The sequence below is a fragment of the Scomber scombrus genome, chromosome 23 (genome assembly GCF_963691925.1).
Source record: "Scomber scombrus chromosome 23, fScoSco1.1, whole genome shotgun sequence".
NCBI lineage: Eukaryota > Metazoa > Chordata > Actinopteri > Scombriformes > Scombridae > Scomber > Scomber scombrus.
In genome coordinates, this window is record NC_084992.1 from 3147343 (window position 1) to 3174090 (window position 26748).

Here is a 26748-nt window from a genome sequence, read left to right on the forward strand (position 1 = left end):
AGGTAGAATATTTACTATTATTCCAAAACGGATAATTTAAGAGCATTTATTAGTACATGCACAAGAGCACAGCAGATGGTGACATTTGAAGGCAGTGCAATTTCGCTTCCTCAAGCTCTTCTTCCTATTAAAGTATAATATTTACAATTATTTAAATAAGGAAAAGAGAGAAGACAAAGATAAGAGAGAGACAATATATATGTTGTACATTGGTGCGCAGGTGCAGTGTTGCACATGTTTGCGTTGCTGCTCAGGAGCTGTAAAGTCCGAGTTTTTTGAGGAGCACGTAAATGCAGCTGATGTTGATCTGTAAAAGGAGGGAAACGGCAGCAGGAGACTCAACGGCACCCCCAGCGGCCACAAAGGCTCATTACAACATGAACAAACAACAACACAAAAACTAATATATTTATGGTAGATCTCTACAGCTAACGACATAGTGACATAGCCCTCGTTACTAACAAGCTTATAATCAACTTCTAATTTATATTTTCTATATTATTAACTTGAAAAAGAAGACAGAAACCAGGATATTCTTGGTGAAAAATAACTGGTTTCTACAGATACTGTGTGTAGTATTTGATACTATTTTGTTTATTGGTATCATATAATTAATTTATAGATTATCTAAATTACCATAATAAACTACCATACTAATTATATTCCTGCAGTAACTGTTGGGTTTGTACTTTATCCTTAAAAAATGCATTACCTCTGTAGGCTTTAGTATAGTATCAGGCAGAAAAACAACCTTTAAGCATAACACAAAACTATGTTACTGCTAGTAATAAGTTGACCTATATATACTGTATAAACAAAAAATATGGGATTCAACTACTAGTGTATATGATTTTTTGTTTTATCACAAATTCATCTGCAGATTATTTTCTTGAAAAATTAATTAGTAATTGTTTAAAAATGTGAAAAATGGTATTCACAGTTTCTCAGAGCCTGCATTGATGGCATCACTCTGCATATTTTGACCGATCAACAGTCCAAAACCTAAACCTTATTAATTTACTGTCACATATGACAATGAAAAACAACAAATTGTAACATTTGAAAAACTGAGAATACTTGTCTTTTTTGTCCTTCGTGTCCTTTAATGATCTGGCCATTGACTAACTGTTACAGCCCTTGTTAAAGACCATCATGCACTACTACTTTGTTGTTGAAATAAACAATCTGTTGAAAGAAAGCATTTCTCATTCAAATGAATAACATCACTAACCCTTTTTGTGGGGAAACACTAATAAAATGGGTAAAAGAAGCTTGTTATGGATTGGGCAACCACCTGTAGTTCTACTAACTTTAATGTGATATTCCCCGTTTTAGTTTTGTGGATGCAGTTCTGCCTTTGGACAGTCAGGGGTGCTGTAGGTCTGTTTCCTAACTGTCTGTCTTTGAAGAACAGAGTGGAGTCATGCAATCATAGTAGTGTTAACTTTTTATTTTCATTACATTGTAGGTCATCTTCACGACAAGCAGTTATACATACAGTGGTCTTAGATTATATCATCATCCAATACGAGGAGAGCAACAGTTAGAGTTAGTATCACAGCTAGGTTTTCGCATTGACCACAAACCCCCACCCACCCCCTCCACACCCAAAAGTCCCTCCGTCCCCCCTCCACCTTCATTTCCGCCCCTCCCCCCATTCTCTACATCATACACCAATGTATTGACAATCGTCAACTACGCCACAGGTGCCAGACCAATAAATAGGACGCAGGAATAAATAAATAAATAACCTAATGAATTCACATAATACACAAATAAATTAGCAACAAGGTGTGTATATATTCACATACACATATGTAGCTCACCAGAAGACACTGAGCACAGGGCTATTTTATACAGCCACAAGGCGTACAGTATTATGTAACATATCAACAGGTCAGACCAAGGCCACATTATTACACCCTGGAAATCATTCTGCAGATTGTAGTTTCACAAACATGTCTTTTGAAGAAAAGTGGCTCAAGAGCAAGAAGCGATCTCACTGGTTGAGTTAAACTTAAGGGAGTGGAGCCAAAGACAACCCTGTTTTACAGTGCAAAAATTGCAAACTTGGTCAAAATATAAACAAAACATACATGAAAATTGCTCTTTTTTTAAATGCCTGGCAACCAGAAGACACTTCGTACAAAGTCAACAAACATGATGTAACTTGTCAGTTAGAGAGATGGAGTTTTACAACTTTTGGTTGAGGCCAGAACAGACTGATCTTATGCAAGTTTAACCAAATCAATAAGAGTATTTCTGCTTTCAGAGCTCCTGTGCCTCTGAGGAAATCTCAATAACTGAAGGTTCAGTCTGCATGTTTTCTTTGGGGTGCTACGCTCAATCTGTCAATACGAGAGCAGTGTTGAAACGGAACTCAAATAGGCAACGTGGCCGAGGTCTGACCCTCATTGAGGTGAAAAGGAAAAACAGAGGGTTACACTGTACAAGTCCCTCATTGAGGTTAGAATGCATGTCGCCATAAGAGGGCAAATCAGACCTAAAGAAAAGAAGACAAAAAAGAAGAAAAGTGCAACAAGAATAATTTCTGAGAAATTACAAAAAAACATTAAAGAAAATTCAAAAAGGTCTTAAAGCACTTTGTAATTTTAAAGAACAGCGCTATACAAATATAGCTTAAGCAAGTCAAAAGACAAAAAATAAAACAAAAACAATGAATAAAGTAACTAAATAAAAAGTAAAAATGAAAAGTAACAGGTAACATACTGTAGGCTCACTGCAATACGAGAAAAAGCCAGCAGGACAAATATCTCCCCACATTTTGAGAGAAAACCACCTCAAACAGTGGACGCAAAGCGGTTCAGTTGCATGCAGCTCACAGACTTTCCACAGGCGGACTAAGAAAATCAGTTTTCAGACTCACAGATCACAGACTCACAGACAAAAAGTAAAAAAAAGAAAGAAAAACAAAGAAAAACACTGAACACAGATGTGCTCCAAACCCCCATCTTTTACAACAACCTGAAACAGATGCAGAAAAGTAGGTAATTATGGTAGAAAGAGAAAGAGTGAGAAAGAAAGACTATTTTTGTATGACTTGGTTTATGATTGTGTTGTTGCTGTTTTTCATCGCATATGTGCTTTGGCAATGGAAGAGACGTCCAAGCTCATAGAGAGGCAGTATATCACACAGTCCTATTTAACAGTTTTCCTTCAGCTTCTTTTCATTGAAACATTCGATTTTATTGTTACATTATAATTTATTGCCTTGATATTGAATGTTTATTGACTGCTGATTGACAATACGGAATCCCTGCGACCTGGTCAAACTACACATTTTAATTTCGGATCTATTATTATTACTGTTTGTGTCCAAAAGACTGTTATAGCTTTTAAGAGGAATCCTTAAATGTTCCTGTCCTGGAACAAAAGGTTTTATAAAATATCTATGAAATCTAACCATTTCAAAGAATTGTCAACAACTTGCAGGGTGCAACCCGATTCAGAAACACAAACAATAAACCTTCGACAAATATCTCTGTGTTTTTCTTTTGTTTAAAAAAAAAGTCTTGACTCAGCAACACAGCTACAGTGGCAATCTGGCAATCTGATATCATAACGTAATTGGGTTGTACTCAGAACATAGCTTCAGAACACAAAAATGTTGTTGTATTTTTGTTGTATATCGTACCTATTGGTTGAAAGGTCATATCATTTTTTTTAAGCAAGCTAACCAGCACCAGCACACTTGTATGATGTGTGTCATGTAGTGGTAGACTCGTTTTCTCAGGGAGAAGGTGACAGCATCTCAAATATAAATCAGGGATTACAAAAGTTCGGCCATTAGGTGATGTATTTTGAATGTATTCTGAATATGTAACAGGCATTAAATACTTTACTTTAACTTTTAAGTATACTGCTCAACACTGTGTCACCAAAGCGTACGTGCAGGAACACTGAGTGAAGCAAAAGGCTAGCTGATTAGCCACATCTGGCACATTAGCATTGGTCATGCAAGCACAGATTCCTGCCCAATGTTTGGATAGAAAAACCATAAGCCTTTTTATCTAACTGCACAGTTTACACATTAAATACCCATGTATGTTTTAGTTTGAATTTGAGGTGACTGACATTAGCTCCCTATGTGCCCAGGAGCAGAGATGGCCTGGGTACAGCATAGGCTCTCTATCTGATCTTTGAAACCTCTTCAGATTTGTATGTACAATGGAGTCGATATAAACTCAGCACCATACTGAATACTGCATGCCCATTCCAACAAGTCATGAATATACCGTAATAGTAAACAATTCTTGAGTGTTATGTTTCTTTGACCAAACCTCTAAACACCAACAGAAGATTTCTATTGCTAGTTGAGTTGACTCAAATGGTGTGATTAAAAATGATTCTGCTTATATCAAATACAAAACCCCTTGAATGATTTTACATGAACTGGAGGTTACTACTGTCCTTAAGAGTCACATCACTCAAAGACCAAAGGAAAATGCAAAAACTCCAAAAATACAATTCATATCAATCAAGCAGAAGATTAACAGTTTTCTGGATTCCACAAGGGGAAAAACATCCATTGGGATGAATGTTGAAAGCTTTCAGTCAACATCAGTGAGAGCCATTAACAATAAATACCATCAGCCTTTCATAAGATCTCTGTCAGAGCAGGCCCCTTAATACTGCCTTACACAGAATACAAACATACTCTAGATTGTACTTTGGTGGAGTAACAGTTTTAGCACTAGTACTGTATGTGATGCATGTTCGAGGGAACTAGCAGAGCTAATAGTTGCCATCAACACTGACTGCTTACTAACTTAATAGGAACCTTTTGGAGTATCGAAATGTTATTATATCCGATATCACCACAACTGTTAAGGAAAAAGAACTACAACAGGATATTAATAAGTGTTCTGAGTCCATCATGTGTTACTTCTACAATGACTACATTTACATGCACACTAATATTCTACTACTATTCTGAATATGACAATATTCAGAGTTTGTTACAGGTCATGTAAACAGCATATTTCATTTGGACGGTCCAAATGAGATTTTATTCCAAATGAAGCATTTTCTGATTAAGACATGTTGGTGTACATTATTCAGGTTTTAGGAGCATTCTTTGGACATGTATATAGTGCATTCGGATTATGCATCTCAATTGGGGTTTTTACCGCAGTTTGAGTCACACAGCCATCTTGCCTGTATACCCTTGCACAGGCAAAATGACATATGCTGGAGTAGGAAGGCAAACAGAGGAGAGGAATGAGAGGAGAGTGGAAAGCTGTCAGGGCAGGCTGGAAAAACAGAGTGTGCCTTCTCCACGACGGGGACAGAGGAGACTGATGGTGACTCGGTGTGATGCACCAGAAACACTCAGCAGTGTAGTAAACATCATGGGGCAACCTAGATACAAGGTGTGCCTATAACTATAAATTTATATCAGTCATATCAATACCACTTAAACATATCAGTTCACACTCATGTTTTTCACCTTGTTGGTTTAGTTCACTGCCTGTGGACAAAAACAAATATTTTGTGCACGTAAATGTAGTCAATGTGTTGGGAGTTCCGGAATGTTCCGAATGTGATAGAACATTCCGGAATGTTCATAGTTTTCTGTTGACACTCAAAAGACTTTAGAACATTCTGAACTGACTGAGTGCAGCTGTTGGAATCAAGAGCGGTAGGAAAGATCAGCACCCAGTGGTGACAACATTGCAAGGCAGTGTACTGCACCGAATTGAAAGTAGCATATATAATATAATATAATATTTTAAAATGGCTACCACTGTTCACTCAGTCCTACATGCAAAAGCCACAAATAAGACGGATCAACAAGCAACTACTTGACACAAAACACTATGAATGGGTAACGAAAAATTGTTAAAAAAAACAAGCTTTTTTCCTCTATGCATACTCTTCCCCAACTTGTTCAATACAACCGTGGTTGCTGTGTGTGCTGGTTGTGTAAGCATATCACTGCTGTTGGGTAAATCATAAAAGTTTTCCTTTCTATTGCTTAAACCAACATGTTTTGTTGATACGTTTTCTGACCCTTTAACCTTTAAAACCTGCTAAAACTCCCATTACAAGTTTAATGGGTTTCAAAATAAGTGAAGGCGTATCCTTTTCTTCATCCTGGAAAAACCTACTTATTGCACGTATAGCTTTAGTCCAACAATGCACTCTTGAAACCTGAATTTCACTGGCAACACTGAAATGTTTGCTTTGGCTGGTTCATGCATACAGCCATTTATCTGAGATTCTATGCAGACTCTTGAGAAAGGCAGAGTTTGTCACAAGAAGTGCTAGAAAGAGATGTACTCCAACAAAACCAGAAAGGTTTGATGACCTACTGTAACTCTGGATCATGAGTTAGAGTTCTGTATACAGTATGGGGCCATGCGCAAAGGCCATTCTAGCCAAAGGGGGGTTTGGGGAGGAAGAGAGTAAGAAAGTTGGGAACACTGTGACAGTTGCTGAGAAATCTAGGGTTGAAGTAAAGCACACGAAGGCAAGTCAAGGTAGAAAAAGACAGAATTACTCTGTGAAAGACAGCAAGAAAAGACAGAAGAGAGGAAGAAGACAGTATCACAAAAAAGCTGTCAGTAACAACAGATTAACCAACAAGCAGGAATTTGTGCTGGCTTGATCGTAATAGAGTAAGAACAGGTCGAAACGCACATACAGACATATACATGCACGTACATATACATCGTGCCTTATTTGTAAGTCTCCAAAGCCTCATTGGTATCCAGCACTGTCCAGCTGAGCAGATCATCTCTTCATCTTCCTCGTCTCTTTCAATCCCTCTCAAACTCAGAATCCCCCCTCTCCCTTTCTTCCTCTCCTCTAATCACAGTCATCCTGCCTCGTCTCAACCACACCATCTCCTTGCCAATGCAGTCCATTTTGTGAAAGCAGAATCGCACAGAAGCACAGAAGAAGAAGAAGAAGAAGGAGGGCGTGGTTTGTTGTTTATGCAAATGCAGGACTGTTTTCAGGGCATCTGGATTGGTCAGGGGAAAAGGGTCAGGTCATTGGCGGGACCTAATGAGGGAGCGGCACCAGGATATCCACATAGTTGATGGGAAAGAAGCCCGACTGGCCGTTGATCATACCCTCATACCAGTTGTCGTCAATCTGATTGGTCAGGGTGATGATGTCGCCCTCTTTGAAGCCCAGTTCCCCTTCGTTCTCTGGCTCAAAATCGTAGAGTGCTCGGCAACAGGGCTGGTCCATGGGTGCTGTGGACGGACAGAAACAAAAAATGGCAGTCATACCACAAAAAGTCATTTGGTTATCCACTGTTGTAGCTAGTGAGCGAACCACTAACTTGTTAGCCTTTTCAGTCACAATAACTCCTGGATCTTCTCCATTGTCTCGCTACACACTGTTCTACATTTTTATTCAATAAAAATGTATTTAAGACTGAGTTTTGTAGTTTATCCAGAAAATTAAGGGGGCTATAACTAACAATTATTTTTTTATTATGGATTTATCCACAAATAATTTTCTTGAATAATCAAATAATAATTTGGTCTATAAAATGTCAGAAAACCATTGTGGAAATTCCCATCAGAATTTCCTTAAGCCGGAGTATACATTTTCAAATTGCTTGTCCAACAGTCCAAAACTCAAAGATATCCACCAGCATTACACCAACTCTCTACCTGGTGATCTTCCGGGTGATTTGGCAGAATGTATCCCCCCGTTGTGGCTCTCACTGGGGGGCCGCAGCTCCAGTGTCATTCGGGGTTTGGGAGTGAACTCCTTCCTTGGTTTATCGGACACTTCTTTTATCCTATATAAAGGCCAGACACAGTTATAAATGTTTGTCTAATCACATTTTATCTGATGTTATGGGTTTATTTCCAATCACAGATGTGCAAATCGATCCATACCTTTCCTCCATCTTTCTGGTGAGCTGTTGGAGGATTTCGGCAGTGCGGCTGTGGTATTCCAACTGAGCATGGACCAACGCTGCCAGCTGGCTCACTTGCTCTATCTGCAACACACATACATGTGTTTTTCAAGGTCTGCACTGTTCTCATGCTGGGCCTGGGTCTGGCTTGGCACAGCATGGCACAGGATGGCTGCCCTTTGTTTTTGTACTGCAGTTTTGAACACACTGGGATCCTATTCTATATCCATGTGTAACTATAGCTACAGCAGAGGCATGACAACATCAACAACAGACATTTTATTATAGTTGATTTTTTTTTTTGTTATTAAAAAAAAGTAACCCATTGTGCTTTAAAAATATGCTTCTGTAGTTTTGGTCAGGACACAATCTGATTATTTGGCAATTTATTTTTCTTTACATTTTCATTTTTGCCACTCATCAAACTCTAATAAAATGTCAGAGAGAAATTTGACTTAATGCTTGTTTCTATCCATTTCTGTTGTATGATTATTAAGAGATAAAGAGTTGGTGGTGCAAATTCTCCAATTGATGCCATTGAACCACTGCAGAAGAAGAGGACACAATGAGATGATGCCATTAAAAGAGCATCAGTCAAAGCTCAAACAGTGGCAAACCATGTGGGATACATGATGTAAATATGACATTTCTGTTGTTTCATGTATTCATTTGACATACACTAAATTCCCAACTGTTCCAAAATATATACTTTCATACAACTTGTTTAGTAAAGCTGCAACAAAGGATTATTTTTTATTATTGATTAATCTGACGTTTATTTTCTCAATTAATCGATTAATCCTTTGGTCAAAAATTGTCAGAAAATAGTGAGAAATGATGAGTGCTGTCTCCCAAAGACCAATATGCAGCCAGAAATGTCTTGTTTTTTCCTGACCAACAGTACACAACCCAAAGATATTGTCATAAGGGACTAAAGGAACCAGAAAATTCACATTCACACACAATTCACATTTTAGAAACAGCGATGACAGAACTTACATCACTCTCCAGCAGGTTAAACATGCTCTGCTCTGCAATCTCTTTGCTCTCGTCAAACTTCTCCAGCGCCTGTTTGATTTCATCATCCTGGACTTTTCCGTGACGCTTCTTCTTGTAGTCAAAGTCCAGACGCCGGCCTTCCATCTTCTTCAAATGGTGCTGCAGTGAAAGGAAAAATAAATCAAATCATCAAATATAAATCATTTGTGAGACTGTTTATGGTTCATGGAGAATGCTTTTTTTTTTTTTTTTCTTTTCTTTTTTTTACAGGGTTATACAGTTATCAGGTTGCCTATACCAGGTGTTTCACTTACTTGTATCTCTTTAAGGTCTTTGTCGTGGAGGTTCTGCAGCGGATCGATGAAGTTCTGTTTGACCTCCATGTCCAGAGCGTCCTTCACCTCTCCGAGCTCCCTCATTGCCTCGCCAGCATCTATCAGCGCCAGGCCTGCATGGAAAGGATGGAAAGTAAACAGAGAGAGAAGCAAGAGGGAGAAAGACAGAACAGCTAAAAAAGAGGACAAACTAGATACCGACAGCTTGGCAAGGAAGGAGGTTGTTTAATAAATATAGGTCTTTTAATAATTCAGGTTTGCTCAGTGTATGTTGATGTACTTTCTGCTCCCCCAAAAAACATCCACTGCCCTTTTCTAGTAGATTTGTGGTATACTGAATTCTGGTGACTCAAAAGTCAGAAAAAAGGGAGTAAAAGTATTGTTTTTATTAGAAGACAGAATTTTACATTGGTTACACCTGGTTTGAGTTCAATGAGCTGCCTTCTGGTGAATGACAATGATGTTTATTCCATATCTCATTACTGTATGGACGCATTTTGTTTGGAAAATGTGTTTAAACTTTTACAGGTATTGTTTGAAAAGGAAAACAAACTTCACATCTGAGAAGCTGGAACCATTCAGCTAATGGTACATTTTGTGTCTTGGACAACTGAAGTCAATCAATCAATGAGGCAATTTTTACATCCCAGAAGTTTTTCATTCGCTTAACTACTCCATTTTGCAGAAGCCATCTTAGCACCATTAATACAGTTTGTGTACTTTCTCACTTACCGAAGCAGGACTCCTCCCCTAAATCCCGTCCAAACTTCAACATGGCGTCTCCCAGCACAGACTCAGCCTGCGGGTAACCAGGTCCCTTCTCCTGCCCACGGATCTTTGACATGGTGTTGGTCATACTGAGTTTGGCTCTGGATGCTTCAGGACAGCAGGCATCAGTTGGATTAGGAGTGGGTTGTGATTTAAGATCTTTTAGGTATGCGCCAGTTTTATCTCAGAGTGGTGATAATATTCATGTGTGTGTTTTATACCTGGATTAGGTTGTAGGTATTCTGTAGTTTTGGTCATGATGTCCAGCACTGCTCTGCTGGTGATGTCCACCTTCTGCAGGGGAAAACACACATCGGGCAAAATATGAGGAATGAGCAATGGAGGAACTTCTCAACTATGATTAAATATACAGTAAATTAAAGCTACTCAACTTTGACTTTTGACAGTCAAAGGGCGGCTCAGCTGTGATTGGCTAACATAGGCGTGCAACAGCCCGAATGACAGGCATACAGAGGGGGCTGTTAAAAATGAAATGTTTTGACGGTCCAACTGACCCACTGGGATTTGTCCCCAGATTACCAGTATACCACTGGCCATAACCTGCTGTTGCAGCTGTAAAACAGTGGATAAATTGTTGTGAATGACTCGTTTCATTACAATGTGTTCCATTCAGTCAGATGAAGTCTAGAAGAGCCGCACAATTAATGGCCAAACAGCCGGTTGTGTCCGACACAACAATTTAAAACTCTTTGTACTGTGAAATACAGAGAGATTTATCTGGTTGTGATAGGCTTAATCAGCATTATGTGAACTCACCCATTTCATTTGTATTTATTATTAAATAGGGACAATACAGATAAGCATTGCAGCAGCTGTTCCTGCTTCAGCTTTTAAATTCAGATTAAAACAAAATGAACAGATAGATGAAACAGATTTAGATTGTTTTTGTATTCAAAGTCAAATATATCTTGTTCCTCTGTGTGTTATTGTCCTTAAACGATTAAAAACACAGGTAAACAAGTCATATCGCTGCAATTGGTGACATGTTCCTTCCTTCAGTACTCACTAGAGCATCAAATGTGGACTCATCCACCACTGAAAATAGGCCCCAACAAATACACAATTTCCTCCCACTTTAGGGATGTTTGCTAAAGACAACAATGCCCAGCTTATTTAAGAAGTTACTGAACCTTTGTACGAATGAAACAATATGTTTGTGACCTGTTTTTAAAGACTTAAGTAGGAGCCAGTGGGCTTGGGGCTGATTGCCATAGAGTACAGAAGTCAGAAAGTATTAACAAACAGGCTAACACAGTGTTGGTCTTAGTCTCTTAAGGGGATTTGCTGACAATAACAAAAATAAAGAATAACACCAGTGTCTCCTGTAAGATGTACTGAACTGCATACTGATATTATGACATTTTTCTTCAACAGAATTACAGTAGACAAATAGACAGAAAGACATTTACCTTTTCCATTTCTTTGAAGTCATCGTCTAACTTGGTTCCTTCTGCCCCTCCGACCTTCTCACTGACTTTCTGTAGCCGGAAACCCCCCAAAAAAGAAAGAAAGAGATGAAGAGAGAGGAAGTTAGACTTTGCCACAAACCTAGAGAGAAGAAACACTGAACAACTGTGATCCCTCCTGTGAGATGAAATAGACAGAAGAGCAAAGGAGAGCGCGGCTGAAGGAAGAGAAAGTCTATTAAACAAGAGATCAAACCAAAAGAAGAAGAAGAGGCATTTCATTAACTTGGTGTTGAACCGTCCAAACATTAAGACTACTGATCACAAGTGGTTAACACTGAAACAAAGACAAAGACTCAGTAGTATTGTTCTCATGTCATTAAATGAGTTTGAATTTTCTGACAGCCTTTTCAACCTTCTACAATAAAAAAAATCTTTCAAGTGTCTCTCTGAAGACGAGCTGAGTTGATATTTGAATGTTTTTTCATAATTACGTAAAAGTTTACAAAGACAGCACACAGTCAGAATCGGTATTCACAGTGTCTGCTCTCTTATTAGACGTCTCAATGAACCGTATCATTGACTTGTCTCCAGTTTTTAATTATTGCTTAGGAATTAATGAATATATTATGAAAGTGTGAAAGATATAGATTTCCCCTGATATCACTGTGCCTCTTTCTACAGATACATGCATATAAAATATATAGAAAACTACTGCAGCACTTGACGAAGAATCTCAAGACTTAAGTCAGGCTCTAGCTAAGATAAATTTGGAAACAAATAAAGGTAATAAAATTGAATCTGGCACTAAGACATCTGTTTTGTCAAGCTAACGGAGGTCCAGAGAAACTCAGATGCCAAAGATGTTGAGAAGAGTGAAAGACTAATAAAATTACGAGATGGAGAAGCTGCTATACAGCCAATAACTAAAAAGTGTCATTTCTTGAAACCCTGCCAACTGATTTACTTCAGACCTCCATGATCTTGATGAGACAGTAATCATTATAATTCACCCCCAGAGAGAATAAATGGATCAACCACAATACGCTTTTGGTTTAATTTATATGCAAACAGAAAGAGACAGTAGTGCAAATAAAGCCTCTTTATATTTACCCTGAGGGTCTGTGAGTTATTAACCTTTCCTCTCGCCTCCTACACAACCTCGGACCCATCTTTGTTTTACTCCGTCTGTCACTGTAATACTAGGAAATGCTGCAGAGTGACACCTCTTGCTTTCTAATCGCTTCGGGTTGCAGTAAAGAAAAAGGAAGGAAGGAGGAGATGGGTGGGATATTCTACAATCGTGACTCACATCAACCACCCACACATACACGTATGCAGTATGCACAGGGATGTATTTATTATAAGAGCTGGATAGGGCTCCACTGCTCAGCCTTACAGCCAATTGTTCCCAGTGGCCACTCGTGGTATTGCAGCAACAAATCCTCTGTGGCCCAAAAAGCATGGCCCAAGAACAGAAAACACTTTTTTAAATGTTTATTTGTCAGGAACCAAAGAGAAAAGATGCATTGCGCCAGAGTACAGCTATTGGCTACTTTCCATCTGCAATCCCTGTGATAGAAAGACACAAGAACTACACACACTAGAAAGGGTAGACAGACATAAGTACAACATGAGTGCTATTGTGCATATTCAGTGGGCCGTACAACGCTGAAGCAAACCCAGAAGCTAAACACTGTTTTTGGCATATGCCCTATGTATGAGTGAATGGGCACCATTTTCAGTATCTGGCTCTTATAATGCATCCATGAGAATGCACCTGAATATTTGTTGGAGCCAAATGCTTGATTTATGTTTCGATGAATATTTGATTTTTTTTCTGGTCTACTATTATTGTTTATCTAATTAATTATGAGATACGAACATAAAATATTATGGTTTGAATTATTAGTTGAATTGGTAAGAATTATGAAATTGTGATTATTGTTAATTCTGGTTATTTTGAGGCCGGCATGACTATGCATAATTGATGCCGTTTCTCACCTCCGCCTCCTCTTTATAGACAGGTGACTGCAGCACCTGGGTATATTAGTGTTGGCTAGTGGGGCCGGCGGAGCTCTCGGTTTTAGGCACGCAGCCATACAGTTTTAGACCGCTGCTATGTGTTGTTTTTGTTTTTTGTTTGAACAATTGGAAAAGAAGGAAGTGAATTAAGTTGACCTGTCTGTCACTCCATGCTGCGGTAAGCAACTTAAGTTTTTTTTTGAAAATAAATATATGGAACCAGAGAAGAGTGTTTGGATTTCATGAAACTGGAAAACCCTTTAACAACGCACGGAGCGCGTCGGACATGGAGGCATGAAAACCGAGAGACAAGAGCATCTTTTATTGGAAAAGATAGCGCTTACATTCGTCTAAAACTCAACTGCATGAGGAACGTCAGCAGCTTGTAGTGCAGTCAAGCGGGACACATAAAGGTTCATCTCCGATTTGCAATTGCGGAATACGTTTATGTGCACGGAGCATCAGCAAATGTTTATCTGCTTTTACTACGCTACCTGTCAACTGGAAATTGAATGAATGAAGTGTGTGGACACGCCTACGCAGCATGACGTCATTCAAAATGGGAACGATCCGGCAATACATCATTGAATGTTATAATGTTACAACTTAAATGGAGTGTGCACTCAAACAAACACTTGTGGTAATCAAACAAATCACTAATGATTAAACCTGGAATAAGAGGATTTCATGTGTTTTCTTGTGACGTTTGAACAAAGGGAAAATGGATGAAGATGTCATGGTTAAGAGTCTTTCTGATACTCAGCCACAAAAGGGTGATGTTGAGCCACAAACTGGAATGGAATATGAACATTTGATGGAACCTGAAAAGGAAAAAAGGGTTATTAAATTCACTGCAAAAGGTTTGGAGTTGTTTTTGGCAAACACTCAAAAAGCAAGAAACTCAAAATGCAAACAAACCAAAGTACTAATGGAAACAATGAAAGAGCTCATGCAATCAAATGAAAATGCAAATGAAGTAAGAGGTCACTTGGATGAAATGGACAGGCTTTGTGAGGAAGCATGTGAATATCAGAAATCACTGAAGAGTTTTCTGCCTGAAAATGAACTTGAAAAGCAAACTCAGTGGCTTAATCAAAACATGGACAAATGTACTGCTTTTGGACAGGGTGTGCAAATATGGTTGAGTGAAATTAGACAAACAAGTGTTGAAAATGGACATCAAATAATTTCACCCTCCATTGTTGGAGATGACAAGCAACCCAGTGTTGTAAACTCTGATGACATCGGACCTAGTGACAGTGTTTCAAATTCCCAAAAATCAAAGATCAAGTCCAAGTCTCGTGCATCAAGCACATCATCAACATCATATGCTCGCATAAAGGCAGAAGCTGAAAAGGCTGCTATTATGGAGCGGGTTGCGGCCCTGACGAAAAAACATGACCTTGAGGCACAACAAGAACAATTAAAAAAAAGGCAAGAACAACTGGAACTGGAAACAGAACTTGCAGCAGCAATGGCAAAAATCAATGTACTGGAGACCATGGGATCAAAACAGGGCTCTGAAGCATCTGATGGATCTGATGGGATGAATTCTTATCTTAGAAAAGGAGCTGTTCAACCACCACTTGCTCATGAATACTTACCTGAACAAGTGCAGCAGCCACAGGTAGTGAGACCAAAAACAACACAAGGACCACATGTCAGAGCTCTTGGCATTGAATACTCCTTACAACCTAGCAGAGCTCCTGACATGCAGTACTTACCAAGACAAGACATGCAAACGCACAGGAGATCTGGTGTGCAGCAGCAGCAGCAGCAGCACACACCTGCCATAGTTGAAATGCCTGACAATGTGCCTAGACAAGAAAACAATAGCATAAACAATTTGTCAGAAATCATGGAAAAACAAAACAAGATAACAGAAGCTCTTGTAAAACAACAAAATATGTCATTGTTACCTTCGCTCACTATACCAGTTTTCAGAGGTGATCCACTGGAATACCAATTTTTCATGAGAGCTTTCGAGCATGGAATTGAGGAGCGAACGGACAACCACAAAGACAGACTTCACTTTTTGGAGCAGTTTACAACTGGCCAAGCACAAGAGCTGGTACGCAGCTGCCAGTACATGCCACCAGGCAGAGGATATGTGGAGGCAAAAAGACTGCTAAAAAAGCACTTTGGAGATGACTACACAGTTGCAACAGCCTACCTGGATAGGGCATTTCGCTGGCCAGCTATAAAAGTGGAAGATGCTGAAGCTTTAAGGTGCTTCTCACTATTTCTAAATAGCTGCCTCAACGCTATGAATACAGTAGACTATTTGGAGGAATTGGATCATCCAGCCAACATGAAAGCCATTACCTCAAAGCTTCCTTATAAGCTAAAAGAAAAATGGAGATTCAAAGCTTGTGAGCTACAAGATCAGGGTGGAAGAAGAGCTAGATTTGCAGACCTGGTGCGGTTTGTGGATAATCAGGCTCAAGTATTGTCGCACCCAGTATTTGGCAGTTTAAAGGACATTACCCCAACCACAAGAGGAAGCTCCTCTGTGCAACCAGTGCCAAGATCTAGCAGGGAGAATAGGAGCAAGAGTGGTTTTGTCACCAGCGTGACACCAGTTACAGGGCCCACAGCAGGGGGCACTGTTCTCCTTGGTCCATCTGCTACTAAAAGACCTGGCAAGCTTTGTTTATTTTGTAATGGATCTCACAAACTTGACTCCTGCTATCAACTTAATAAGAAAGCCCACAAAGAAAAGCTGGAGTTCCTGAAAAAGAAAGGGGTGTGCTTTGGATGTCTAGAGGCAGGGCACATGAGCAAAGGATGTTCTCAAAGGCTTACGTGCCAAGTGTGTTTACTCAAGCACCCCACCACTTTACATATCAACAATAGCGAAGCATTAACAGCCTTCAAAGACAACAAAGAAAAGTCTATCACAAGTGGTCTGGTGGAAATAAAGAATAAAGAACATGGATCGAGTGATACTGGGGCCGGTGAATCTGAATCCGTCCTGGCTATCGTCCCTGTGAAAGTGAAAAACAAAAGAAATAACAAAACAATCACAACGTATGCCTTCCTAGATCCAGGCAGCACTGATTGCTTTTGTACCAAGGCACTTCTCAGGCAGCTACAACTGACTGGAAGGGCAACTGACATACTGCTACGCACAATGAATAAAGAGCAAGTTGTCAAGACAGCTACAGCGTCTGATCTGGAGATATGTAGCTTAGACAGCAATGAATACATTGGTCTCCCTGATACTTACATGCAGAAGGAAATCCCTGTAAAAAAGGAAAATATTCCTACAGAAAAGGATCTGGAACAATGGCCATATCTGAAAGAGGTTAACCTCCCTCAAATTGATGCAGATATTGGTCTGCTGATTGGCAGCAATGTTCCAAAGGCATTGGAGCCATGGAAAGTGATAAGCAGCAAGGAAAATGGACCATATGCTGTTAAAACTGCATTGGGATGGACTGTAAATGGTCCTTTTCGAAAGACCAGTGTTTCAAAAGCTGGAAAACAGATTGTAATGGCCTATAGGATTTCTGTTGTCAAGCTAGACGAATTGCTGCAGCAGCAAATCGAACAAGACTTCCCAGAGCGTCGGCATGAAGAGCGCCTTGAAATGTCACAGGAGGACAGAATGTTCATGGAAAGCGTCTCCAAGTCCATCAAGTTGGTAAATGGACATTATAGTATTGGACTGCCATTGAGGAAAGGAGACACTGAATTTCCAAACAATCGCTGTGTCGCCGAACAAAGGACACTCAATTTGAAGAGGAAGTTTGTAAAGAACAATAAGTTCTGTGAAGAGTACAAGACGTTCATGGTTAACATTCTGGACAAAGGCTTTGCTGTTAAATTAACGCCGGAAGAGAAAGCTAAGACAAGCCAGAGCAGGAAGATTTGGTACATAGCACACCACGGAGTGTACCACCCAAAAAAACACAAGCTTAGGGTGGTATTCGATTGTGGTGCTAGCTATCAGGGTACCTGTCTGAATGACCATCTGCTACAAGGTCCTGACTTGACCAATAGTCTTGTTGGTGTGCTCACTAGACTTCGTCAGAAACCTGTTGCCTTCATGGCTGATATAGAGGGGATGTTTCATCAGGTCAGAGTCCCAGAGGAAGACTCTGACCTTCTAAGGTTTCTCTGGTGGCCAGACGGAGATTGGAGCAAAGAGCTTGAGGAGTACAAAATGGTTGTACACATATTCGGAGCTACATCTTCTCCAAGTTGTGCGAACTTCGCTCTGCGGCAGTGTGCAACAGACAACTTGGCAGAATTCAACTCAGAAACCATCTCTACAGTGCTCAGAAACTTCTATGTAGACGATTGTCTCAAGTCTGTAGAGAGTGAGGATGAAGCACTTACCCTTGCTCAAAACCTAATTGCTTTGTGCGCCAGAGGAGGCTTTAGATTGAACAAGTGGATCAGCAATAGCAGAGCGTTAATTCTCTCCATAGCCGAGGAGGACCGAGCCAAGGAGGTCAGAGACCTGGATTTTGACCAAGACATCTTGCCTGTCGAAAGAGCACTAGGTGTGCAATGGTGCATTGAGACAGACTCCTTTAAATTCAAAATCCAGCTCCAAGACAAGCCACTTACCCGGCGTGGGATCTTATCTATGGTTAGTTCCATTTATGACCCGCTTGGAATGCTGGCTCCGGTCATCCTTCCTGCTAAACAGATCTTGCAGGATCTCTGCTGCTTGAAGCTTGGATGGGATGAGATAATTCCCGAAAGTCTCCATCAAAAATGGTCTACCTGGTTGAGAAATTTGAGCCTGCTGGAAGACTACAAGGTTAGGAGATGCCTCAAACCTGATGGTTTAGGACAACTTGACTCAGCACAGCTTCATCATTTTGCTGATGCGAGTGAGAGTGGCTATGGCACCGTCTCCTACTTGAGGATGTCAAATAAGTATCAGCAAGTTCACTGTGCTTTTCTTATTGGCAAAGCTAGAGTGGCTCCTCTAAAGCTTATAACTATTCCAAGAATGGAGCTCACAGCAGCTACTGTAGCAGTAAGAATGGATCGGATGTTACAAGAAGAGCTTGAAGTCCCTCTTGTGCCATCAGTCTTCTGGACCGACAGCACATCAGTGCTAAAATACATAAGGAATGAGACTTCTAGATTTAACACCTTTGTCGCCAATCGAGTCGCAACTATTAGATCTGCTTCCAATGTTTCTCAGTGGAGGTATGTGAACAGCAGCCTGAATTCTGCTGACTGTGCTTCACGAGGTGTTTCTGTACCCAGCTTCTTAAAGTCTATGACCTGGATTTCCGGCCCAGAGTTTCTTCAGCAACCCGAATCTGAATGGCCTAAGACACCAGATTCAGAGTTAACCCTCACTCCTGAGGATCCAGAGGTTAAGGTGCTTGTATCAAACGTTGCTGTTGTGGAAGAGAGCGGAAACACCGTCAATAGGATGCTCTCATGGTATTCTGACTGGCACCGCCTTAAAAGAGCTGTGGCCTGGATTCTTCGTGTCAAAGCTACACTAAAATTGGCAATTACAAAGAAAAAGGATTTACCTGGGAATAAACAGGACAAACAGGACAAACAAGCTCTCTCTGTGCAAGATCTGCAAGAAGCTGAAGTTGCAATCATTCAGTTCTGCCAGGAAACAAGCTTTTCAGATGAGATGACCGCTTTAAAGAAAGGAAACGCAGTGAAAACAAGCAGCCATATCCATAAGCTGTCACCAATTCTGCAGGATGGACTGATAAGAGTCGGTGGTAGATTAAGCAAGTCTGCTATGCCATCAGAATCCAAACACCCTGTCATCTTGCCAAAAATCAACCATGTGACAAAACTCATTATCAGACACATCCATGAGAATATTGGACATAGTGGCAGAAGTCATACTCTATCACGTTTGAGACAAAAATTCTGGATACCAGGAGCTATCTCAGCCATACGAAAAATCATCTCCAAATGCGTCCTCTGCAAGAAGATGAGTGCTGTGAAAGGTGAGCAATTCATGGCTGACTTACCTAAGGAAAGGGTCACTCCAGATGAACCACCTTTTACCAACGTGGGTGTAGACTTCTTTGGTCCATTCAACATAAAGCGTGGAAGGTCTACTGTCAAGCGATATGGAGTTGTATTCACATGTCTCAATATCAGGGCAGTTCACATAGAGATTGCACATACTCTCAATACTGATTCCTGCATAAATGCAATCAGGAGATTTGTCTCCAGAAGAGGCCCTGTCAAAGTCATGAGGTCGGATAATGGGACCAACCTCGTCAGAGCAGAACGTGAACTGCGGGAAGCTGTTCAAACTCTGGACAACTCTCAGATTCAAACTGCTGCTCTTAATAAAGGCATCTCTTGGCTGTTTAACCCACCTGCAGGATCACATCATGGAGGAGTCTGGGAGAGACAAATCCGTACTATAAGACGAATTCTCAGCACTCTCCTACACCAGCAAACGTTGGATGACGAAGGACTTGCCACCTTACTCTGTGAGGTAGAAGCTATCATTAACGATAGACCAATCACTAAAGCATCCAACGACCCCATGGATTTGGAACCCTTGACACCAAACCATCTCCTACTTCTCAAAACAAAACCCTCCATACCGCCTGGAGTTTTCAGTCCAGATGATTCTTACGGCAGGAGGAGATGGCGTCAAGTTCAGTACATGGCAGATATGTTCTGGAAGAGATGGATAAAAGAATATTTGCCTGAACTTCAACAAAGACACAAATGGACAAGGAAAACGCAAAACTTTAACAAAGGAGACATCGTCCTAATCATTGACGATACAGCCCCAAGAAGCTCTTGGCTTATGGGCCAAGTCACAGAAACCTTACCGGATTCCAAGGGATTTGTAAGACAAGTGCAAGTTCGGACCAAGACCAGCACCTTCTGCAGGCCTATCACCAAACTTGTTCTTATCCTGGAGGCTCCATAGAGAGTCTGAAATACACACCCACGCCCCCACAGCCCCCCCATGATTCATTTACACACACATGCACACATCCTTGGACTTTTTGCTCGTACATACTCAATGTACATCGTCTTCAAGGATCTACAGACTTCATAATGGACTTTAAAAAAAAAAAAAAAAAAGTTTTGAAACTGTACTGATTGTAAAAAAGAAAAGGACTTTGGCTCCTCCGTTTTGTTTTAGATAATTGACATTTGTTCCTACATGCCAATTAGGGGCCGGAATGTTGGAGCCAAATGCTTGATTTATGTTTCGATGAATATTTGATTTTTTTTTCTGGTCTACTATTATTGTTTATCTAATTAATTATGAGATACGAACATAAAATATTATGGTTTGAATTATTAGTTGAATTGGTAAGAATTATGAAATTGTGATTATTGTTAATTCTGGTTATTTTGAGGCCGGCATGACTATGCATAATTGATGCCGTTTCTCACCTCCGCCTCCTCTTTATAGACAGGTGACTGCAGCACCTGGGTATATTAGTGTTGGCTAGTGGGGCCGGCGGAGCTCTCGGTTTTAGGCACGCAGCCATACAGTTTTAGACCGCTGCTATGTGTTGTTTTTGTTTTTTGTTTGAACAATTGGAAAAGAAGGAAGTGAATTAAGTTGACCTGTCTGTCACTCCATGCTGCGGTAAGCAACTTAAGTTTTTTTTTGAAAATAAATATATGGAACCAGAGAAGAGTGTTTGGATTTCATGAAACTGGAAAACCCTTTAACAACGCACGGAGCGCGTCGGACATGGAGGCATGAAAACCGAGAGACAAGAGCATCTTTTATTGGAAAAGATAGCGCTTACAATATTAATACATACAGGCTTTCTGTTTACATTGTAACGCTATGATCACTGCATAAACTGACAGGATCACAAACTGTTATCGTACAATCTGACGCCGATTCTGACCAAGATTTTATTAGAGCTTGTCTCTCATAGTTTGATATGCAATAAACTTACACTGTTCGACAACAATTACAATGCTACTTGCTCTTTGCAAGTCAAAACTAAGGGCTTCAACCTGCTGATAACGCTCAATTCGCAATGTTACATCTCTTTCCTCTTTGATGTTGAATTGTCCACAAAATGCCCACAAACAGCCGTCCGTTCTGTAGTCTTTCTTGCTAAAGTTGTCCTCTGGATCAGATTTAAGCTTGAACATGTACAGATTTATCTTTGTTAGCTCATGTAAAGCCCAGTTATGCAGTCACATGTGTAGATTAGTAAACACACTGAAGCTCAATACGCAAACACTAAATTTACATTGTCACAATGAAGTGAGATGACTGATGTGTGTGCTAATGTGCATGATGCAGATGTCACATGTCTTCTTCATCAAACCAACAAACCATGCAAACATAACGGTAAACATTGTGTGTGTGTGTGTGTGTTTATGTAACTGCTTAACACGCCTGTGTGCATGTGTGTTCTTTAGAATATGCTTTGATCAAATACTTGATAAAAAAAGAAAGAAAATAGAGGCGGACAGATGGATGTTTTATGAGAAAGAGGTGTACCATAACATACAAAATAACAATACAAAAACATAGGAGGAAAGAAAGTGCAAGAGGCCGACAAATGAGGAGGAAGATGCAGTTGCTATGGAGACAGGGAACTGACTGTGCCCTCTCTTGTTTCCAGGAACCACACACACACACACCAGCGGTCCTCCACTTGTCTGTAAGGAACATTCAGTCTGATTGCAGAGAGATGAACTGACACGCTGTTACATAACTCTGAGTAGTATGAGCATCTTCTGCTGCTTTTACTGTCCCTTCACACTGTATTTCACATCGATTTGTTTCTGTTTGACCGGATTTTAGAGCTCAGCGGCGGTGAGAACATTCACAACTTAAAATGATCCGGTACTTATATTGTAACCTACAAAATTTCATGAGCTGCTTGATCCAAATACTGAAGCTATGAATGTTTAAGTGGCAGTCGTGCCGTGTTGTTACACAGTGGAGCTTCTTCCCTCACAAACAAGCTTTGGTTGAACAGACAAACAGACGCTTTTTGGCCTGAAGTTACTCACAGAATTAACAGTAATTAGAGACAGCTGATGACAGCAACATATGTCATTTTAACTGGTGAAAGTACTGAGAAGCTGCTAATTGAATGTTTGAAGCATTGCTCTAAAAGACAGAGAAGAGTTGAGTTGATAACAGCTCATTAGCACCAGAGTACACTGAAGAGTTGGATTTATTTAAACTGTTACCAACCAAGCCCTGATACTGATGGTCTCTATTTTGCTGTCCTTTTTTAAGCCACATCATTCTACACAGAGTAATGCAGGGTGACAGCATGACAGGCGGAAAAGTTTTACAGATTACAGACAGAATATCTGACTGTTTCCTGCTGCGATGGTAAATGCACCACAGTCAGCTAAACTCCTGCTTAAAGTCCTAAAGTGAAAAGAAAAATACATTTTCCAAGTTTTACTCCCAATCCCTGTGTTAATTCTCCTTTTATCTTGTTATATGCCAAATATATCAGTGTCAGACTATTTTTAATATTAAAATCCCTGTTTAATGAGTCATCCTGCACTCAGAAAGGTTTACAAAAGTTTTTCCAATCAGATGTGATTTTGAACAAGTAGCTAGACAAACCCGTCATATAAAACCACAACTAAATCGTTTGTGGGTCATAGCCAGGCGGGGAGTTCCGGTCCTCTGAAATGATGCCAACGCGGAAGTAACTTAAAACTGCATTCTATCAAAAAGCCAACAGGGGGCGACCGTTTTGGTTTCAAAAGGACTTCCGTCTCTATACAAGTCAATGGAGAATTCACCAACTTCTCACTTGATTTCTAACCTCAGTAAACCTTTTCAAAATGTGTTTATGGTCTCAATCGCTAGTTTAAAGCCTTCTTCAATGCAGTATGATGTTCATTTGGGACATTTTGGCCTCCCTGATTTTATATTTGACGATAAAGCAGGGTATGCATTAAGGCGTGGCTACGTCATGATTGACAGGTTGATTGGTTCACAGGTTCAGGAGGGCGCCTCATGCTCCTCCTGATGCCCATATAAGTAGAATCCGTGTTTTGTTTTTTTTCCCCAGCATGCACCGGAAATTTTCAAGATGGCGCTGCTCAGATCCGATACTATTGGCTTCCGAGCAGCAGTCCACGGATGTTACGTCCATTCCTTATATACAGTCTATGGTCATAGCTAACAGAGCAATGTGGAGAGAGACAGCAAGAGATTTTTGTTTGGGTGTGAGTGGAGCCAACAGTCCGTTTCAAGCTTAAGTCTGTAAGTCCTGCTCTCTTTGTAGTGGTCCAATCAAATGCAAAGAAACTGTACAGCACTCAAATATTCCATTTCACTGGGAAACACATCACAGTACTAAAACTAAAGACAGTCTCAGTTCTGTTTCATTGGGATTTCAAACACGTGTCTCCTCCTCTACCATCCAATGTGATTGACTCTTTGACTGACAGTGCTGTCAGCAGCCAATCAGGAGGGACGCTTTGTGCTGGGCTTGGAATTTATAACTAAACTAACACCAGGACACGCAGTTATATCAGTATAGTGTTGGGTGGCTTGATCTGTAACTGCAGTAACTGAGTGGAGACAGTCTGAGGAAAGAAACAAGAAGTTATTATATTTAGTATGTTGGCCTTTAAGTACAGAATATTCATTATGGTATTAAATAAATATAGATGAGATAGAGAGTGCAGCACGAGACACTTCATGTTTCCTTTGTTCATTAAGTATAAATGTTCTGTACTGGATTTTTTCCCCTCCACAAAGCTGCTGAAATATTAAGCTTTGGTGACAGTTATCATAAAAAAACAGCCTCAAATTGGACCCATGAGTGCTGGGAGTCGTTTCACACCAACACACACAAGCAGAAAGTAAAACTAACCACCTTTTAGACCACTGAGGCATTAACAAACCCCATCTGCTCTACATCTCTCCTCCTCCTCCACAGATTTGCTCTTTTTTTTTTTTGCTACACTTTTTCAGCGATGTTTTCTCCGATTTCCTCCCTCTCTCGCTCGCTTGCCCTCAATATTTCCTTCTCTCCCTTCATCTCCACATCTCATTTCTTCCCCCCTGCTTCTCTCTCTTCTACAGCATTTTATATCCATGCAACTTTTTTTTGCTGAATCACACTGACAGAAAAATTAGCTTAATTAACCTTCGTGTCGTCCTCCCGGGTCAAATTGACCCCAAATTGACTCCCTTCCTTCCTTCCGTCTGTCCTTCCTCCCTCCCTCCTTCTCTCTTTCTTTCCTTCCTCTCTCTTTCTTTCTTCCTACTGTCCTTCTTTCCTTCCTTCCTTCCCTTCCTCTTACTTTCCTTCCTCCCTTCCTTTCTCCCTCCCTCCCTCCTTCCTTCGTTCCTCCCTCCCTCCCTCCTACCTTCCTTCCTTCCTTCTTTCCTCTGTCCTTCCTTCCTTTCCTTCATACATTCCTTCTTTCCTTTCCTGTCCTCCCTTCCTTCCTTCCTTTCTTCCTTCCCTCCTTCCTCCCTTCCATCCTTCCTTCCTTCCTTGACTTCCTCGAGGACAACAGGAGGGTTAAAAGTCAGAGATCTCGGCACCCTGACAGCAGATGGAGCAGATATTCCTCCTCCAGCTGACATGAATCTTGTGAAGGAAAATTAGCCTATCAAGGGAGGAAATAAGAACTGGGGAGGAGAGGCTGCCAGCTGCAGTCGGTTCATCTATCAGTCTGACCGGCTGCCAAAAACACTCAGACGCCATCTTGAACTGTAGATGGATAAACGTCTGGATTAATGGCCAAACTCAGGCTTTTCATCCAAACTGCAATCCTGTTTTAGGAGGAAAACATCTAATTTATTACTAAAATAAATTTAGAACCCTTTGAAATATATTTGGCAGCTTAAAACATATAAGTGGAAGGAGAAAAACAACTTTCCAAATACTGTGTTGACTGTTGGGCAACTGGAGTGAGAAATAATTGTTATATTATTGTCTTTTATTGTTGTTTTTGTTGTTGTTGTTGTTAGTAGTAGTAGTAGTTGTATAGCCAAATATATCATGGTATATATATAGTATACAGTATGTGAATGGTTTTGGGTACATATCAAAATATTTTGTGGGTATGAAACATATTGAGTAAAATGTATATTCCATAATTGTAGTATTTAAGTTTTATTAAGTCCAAATAAATTTAAATAGCTTTTTTGGTCTACTAGTACTGCATTCTATCAAAAGGCCACCAGGGGGCGACCGTTTTGGTGTCAAAAGGACTTCCATCTCTATACAAGTCAATGGAGAATTCACCAACTTCTCACTTGATTTCTAACCTCAGTAAATGTTTTCAAAATGTGTTTATGGTCTCAATCGCTAGTTTAAAGCCTTCTTCAATGCAGTATGATGTTCATTTGGGACATTTTGGCCTCCCTGATTTTATATGTGACGATAAAGCAGGGTATGCATTAGGGCGTGGCTACGTCGTGATTGACAGGTTGATTGGTTCACAGGTTCAGGAGGGCGCCTCATGCTCCTCCTGATGCCCATATAAGTAGAATCCGTGTTTTTATTTTTCCCAGCACGCACCTGAGATTTTCAAGATGGCGCTGCTCAGATCCGATACTGAGCAGTTCAGCTGTCAGTGATGCCGCTGTTGCGTTTTGGTTTCATCATTTCGTGTGTAGAGAAGAATTCAATTCAGACAAATAAATCCAATCTACAGTGTTCTAGATGATTCACAATGTCTAATCACTCGCATTGTTCTGTATTGCAATGATTTTCTAAAGGACGGTGTCAAACCTCTGTCTTTGTGCCAGGTTTCAGTAGCAGCTGGGCCGGTTATATCACTGGTGAATGTCATGGAAAATTGCGCAATCTTTCACCAGCAGGCACGGAGAAGCATGATGTGGAACCCAAACAGCTTTTTTCCCCCCTTTCAGCTTTATTTAGCCGAGGAATTATGATTTGTTTCTTCACACGTTATCCCTCAGAGAGGAAATAGTGACACGCAGTTGTCATTTAATTACCAGACACGGAGAGGTTTCACCTGGTAGACTTGAAATAAATCAGGTTGAGGGCCAAAAAACGAGAAGGCGGAGATTTTTTTATGACATGTAGGGCTACAAATCAGTTTGAGGACACAAAAGCACATCTATTGAGACAGAGAGAGACAAAAAGAAAATAAAGAGACAGTCAAGCACGGAGAGAAAACCAAGACATAGAGGAAAAAGTGTCACTCCTAACTGATATATACACTTGATATCTTTATTTGAAGGTATTCACTTTTACTTACTACTGGATTTAACCTTTGTGTCGTCCTCCCGGGTCAAATTGACCCCGTCTTGTTTTGACTGTTCCTTCTTTCCTCCCTTCCTTCCTTCCGTCTGTCCTTCCTTCCTACCTCCTTC

At 40.3% G+C, this 26748-nt stretch overlaps 2 protein-coding genes across 2 annotated transcripts in view; both read right to left on the reverse strand.

Annotated features, from left to right (window-relative positions):
* The window catches only part of LOC134006179 (zinc finger protein 208-like), a 1001836-nt gene that overhangs the window by 200713 nt on the left and 774375 nt on the right, over nt 1-26748 (reverse strand). The window lies entirely within an intron of this gene.
* LOC134006213 (endophilin-A1-like) lies at nt 7030-11501 on the reverse strand. Its single transcript, XM_062445304.1, has 8 exons — nt 11436-11501; nt 10227-10299; nt 9970-10113; nt 9217-9350; nt 8903-9061; nt 7884-7987; nt 7653-7783; nt 7030-7226 (listed from the first exon to the last, which is right to left on the reverse strand). Exons 1-8 carry the CDS (start codon nt 11442-11444, stop codon nt 7030-7032), a joined length of 951 nt encoding a protein of 316 aa, XP_062301288.1. The 5' UTR covers nt 11445-11501.

What these genes read in the sequence shown, in the direction of transcription:
- LOC134006213 (XM_062445304.1), bottom strand. An exon ending in AGGGGAGGAGTCCTGCTTCG is followed by an intron (nt 9,351 to 9,969) that starts GTAAGTGAGAAA and finishes CTTTCCATGCAG; the next exon opens with GCCTGGCGCTGATAGATGCT. An exon ending in TTAACCTGCTGGAGAGTGAT is followed by an intron (nt 7,988 to 8,902) that starts GTAAGTTCTGTC and finishes TGTGTGTTGCAG; the next exon opens with ATAGAGCAAGTGAGCCAGCT.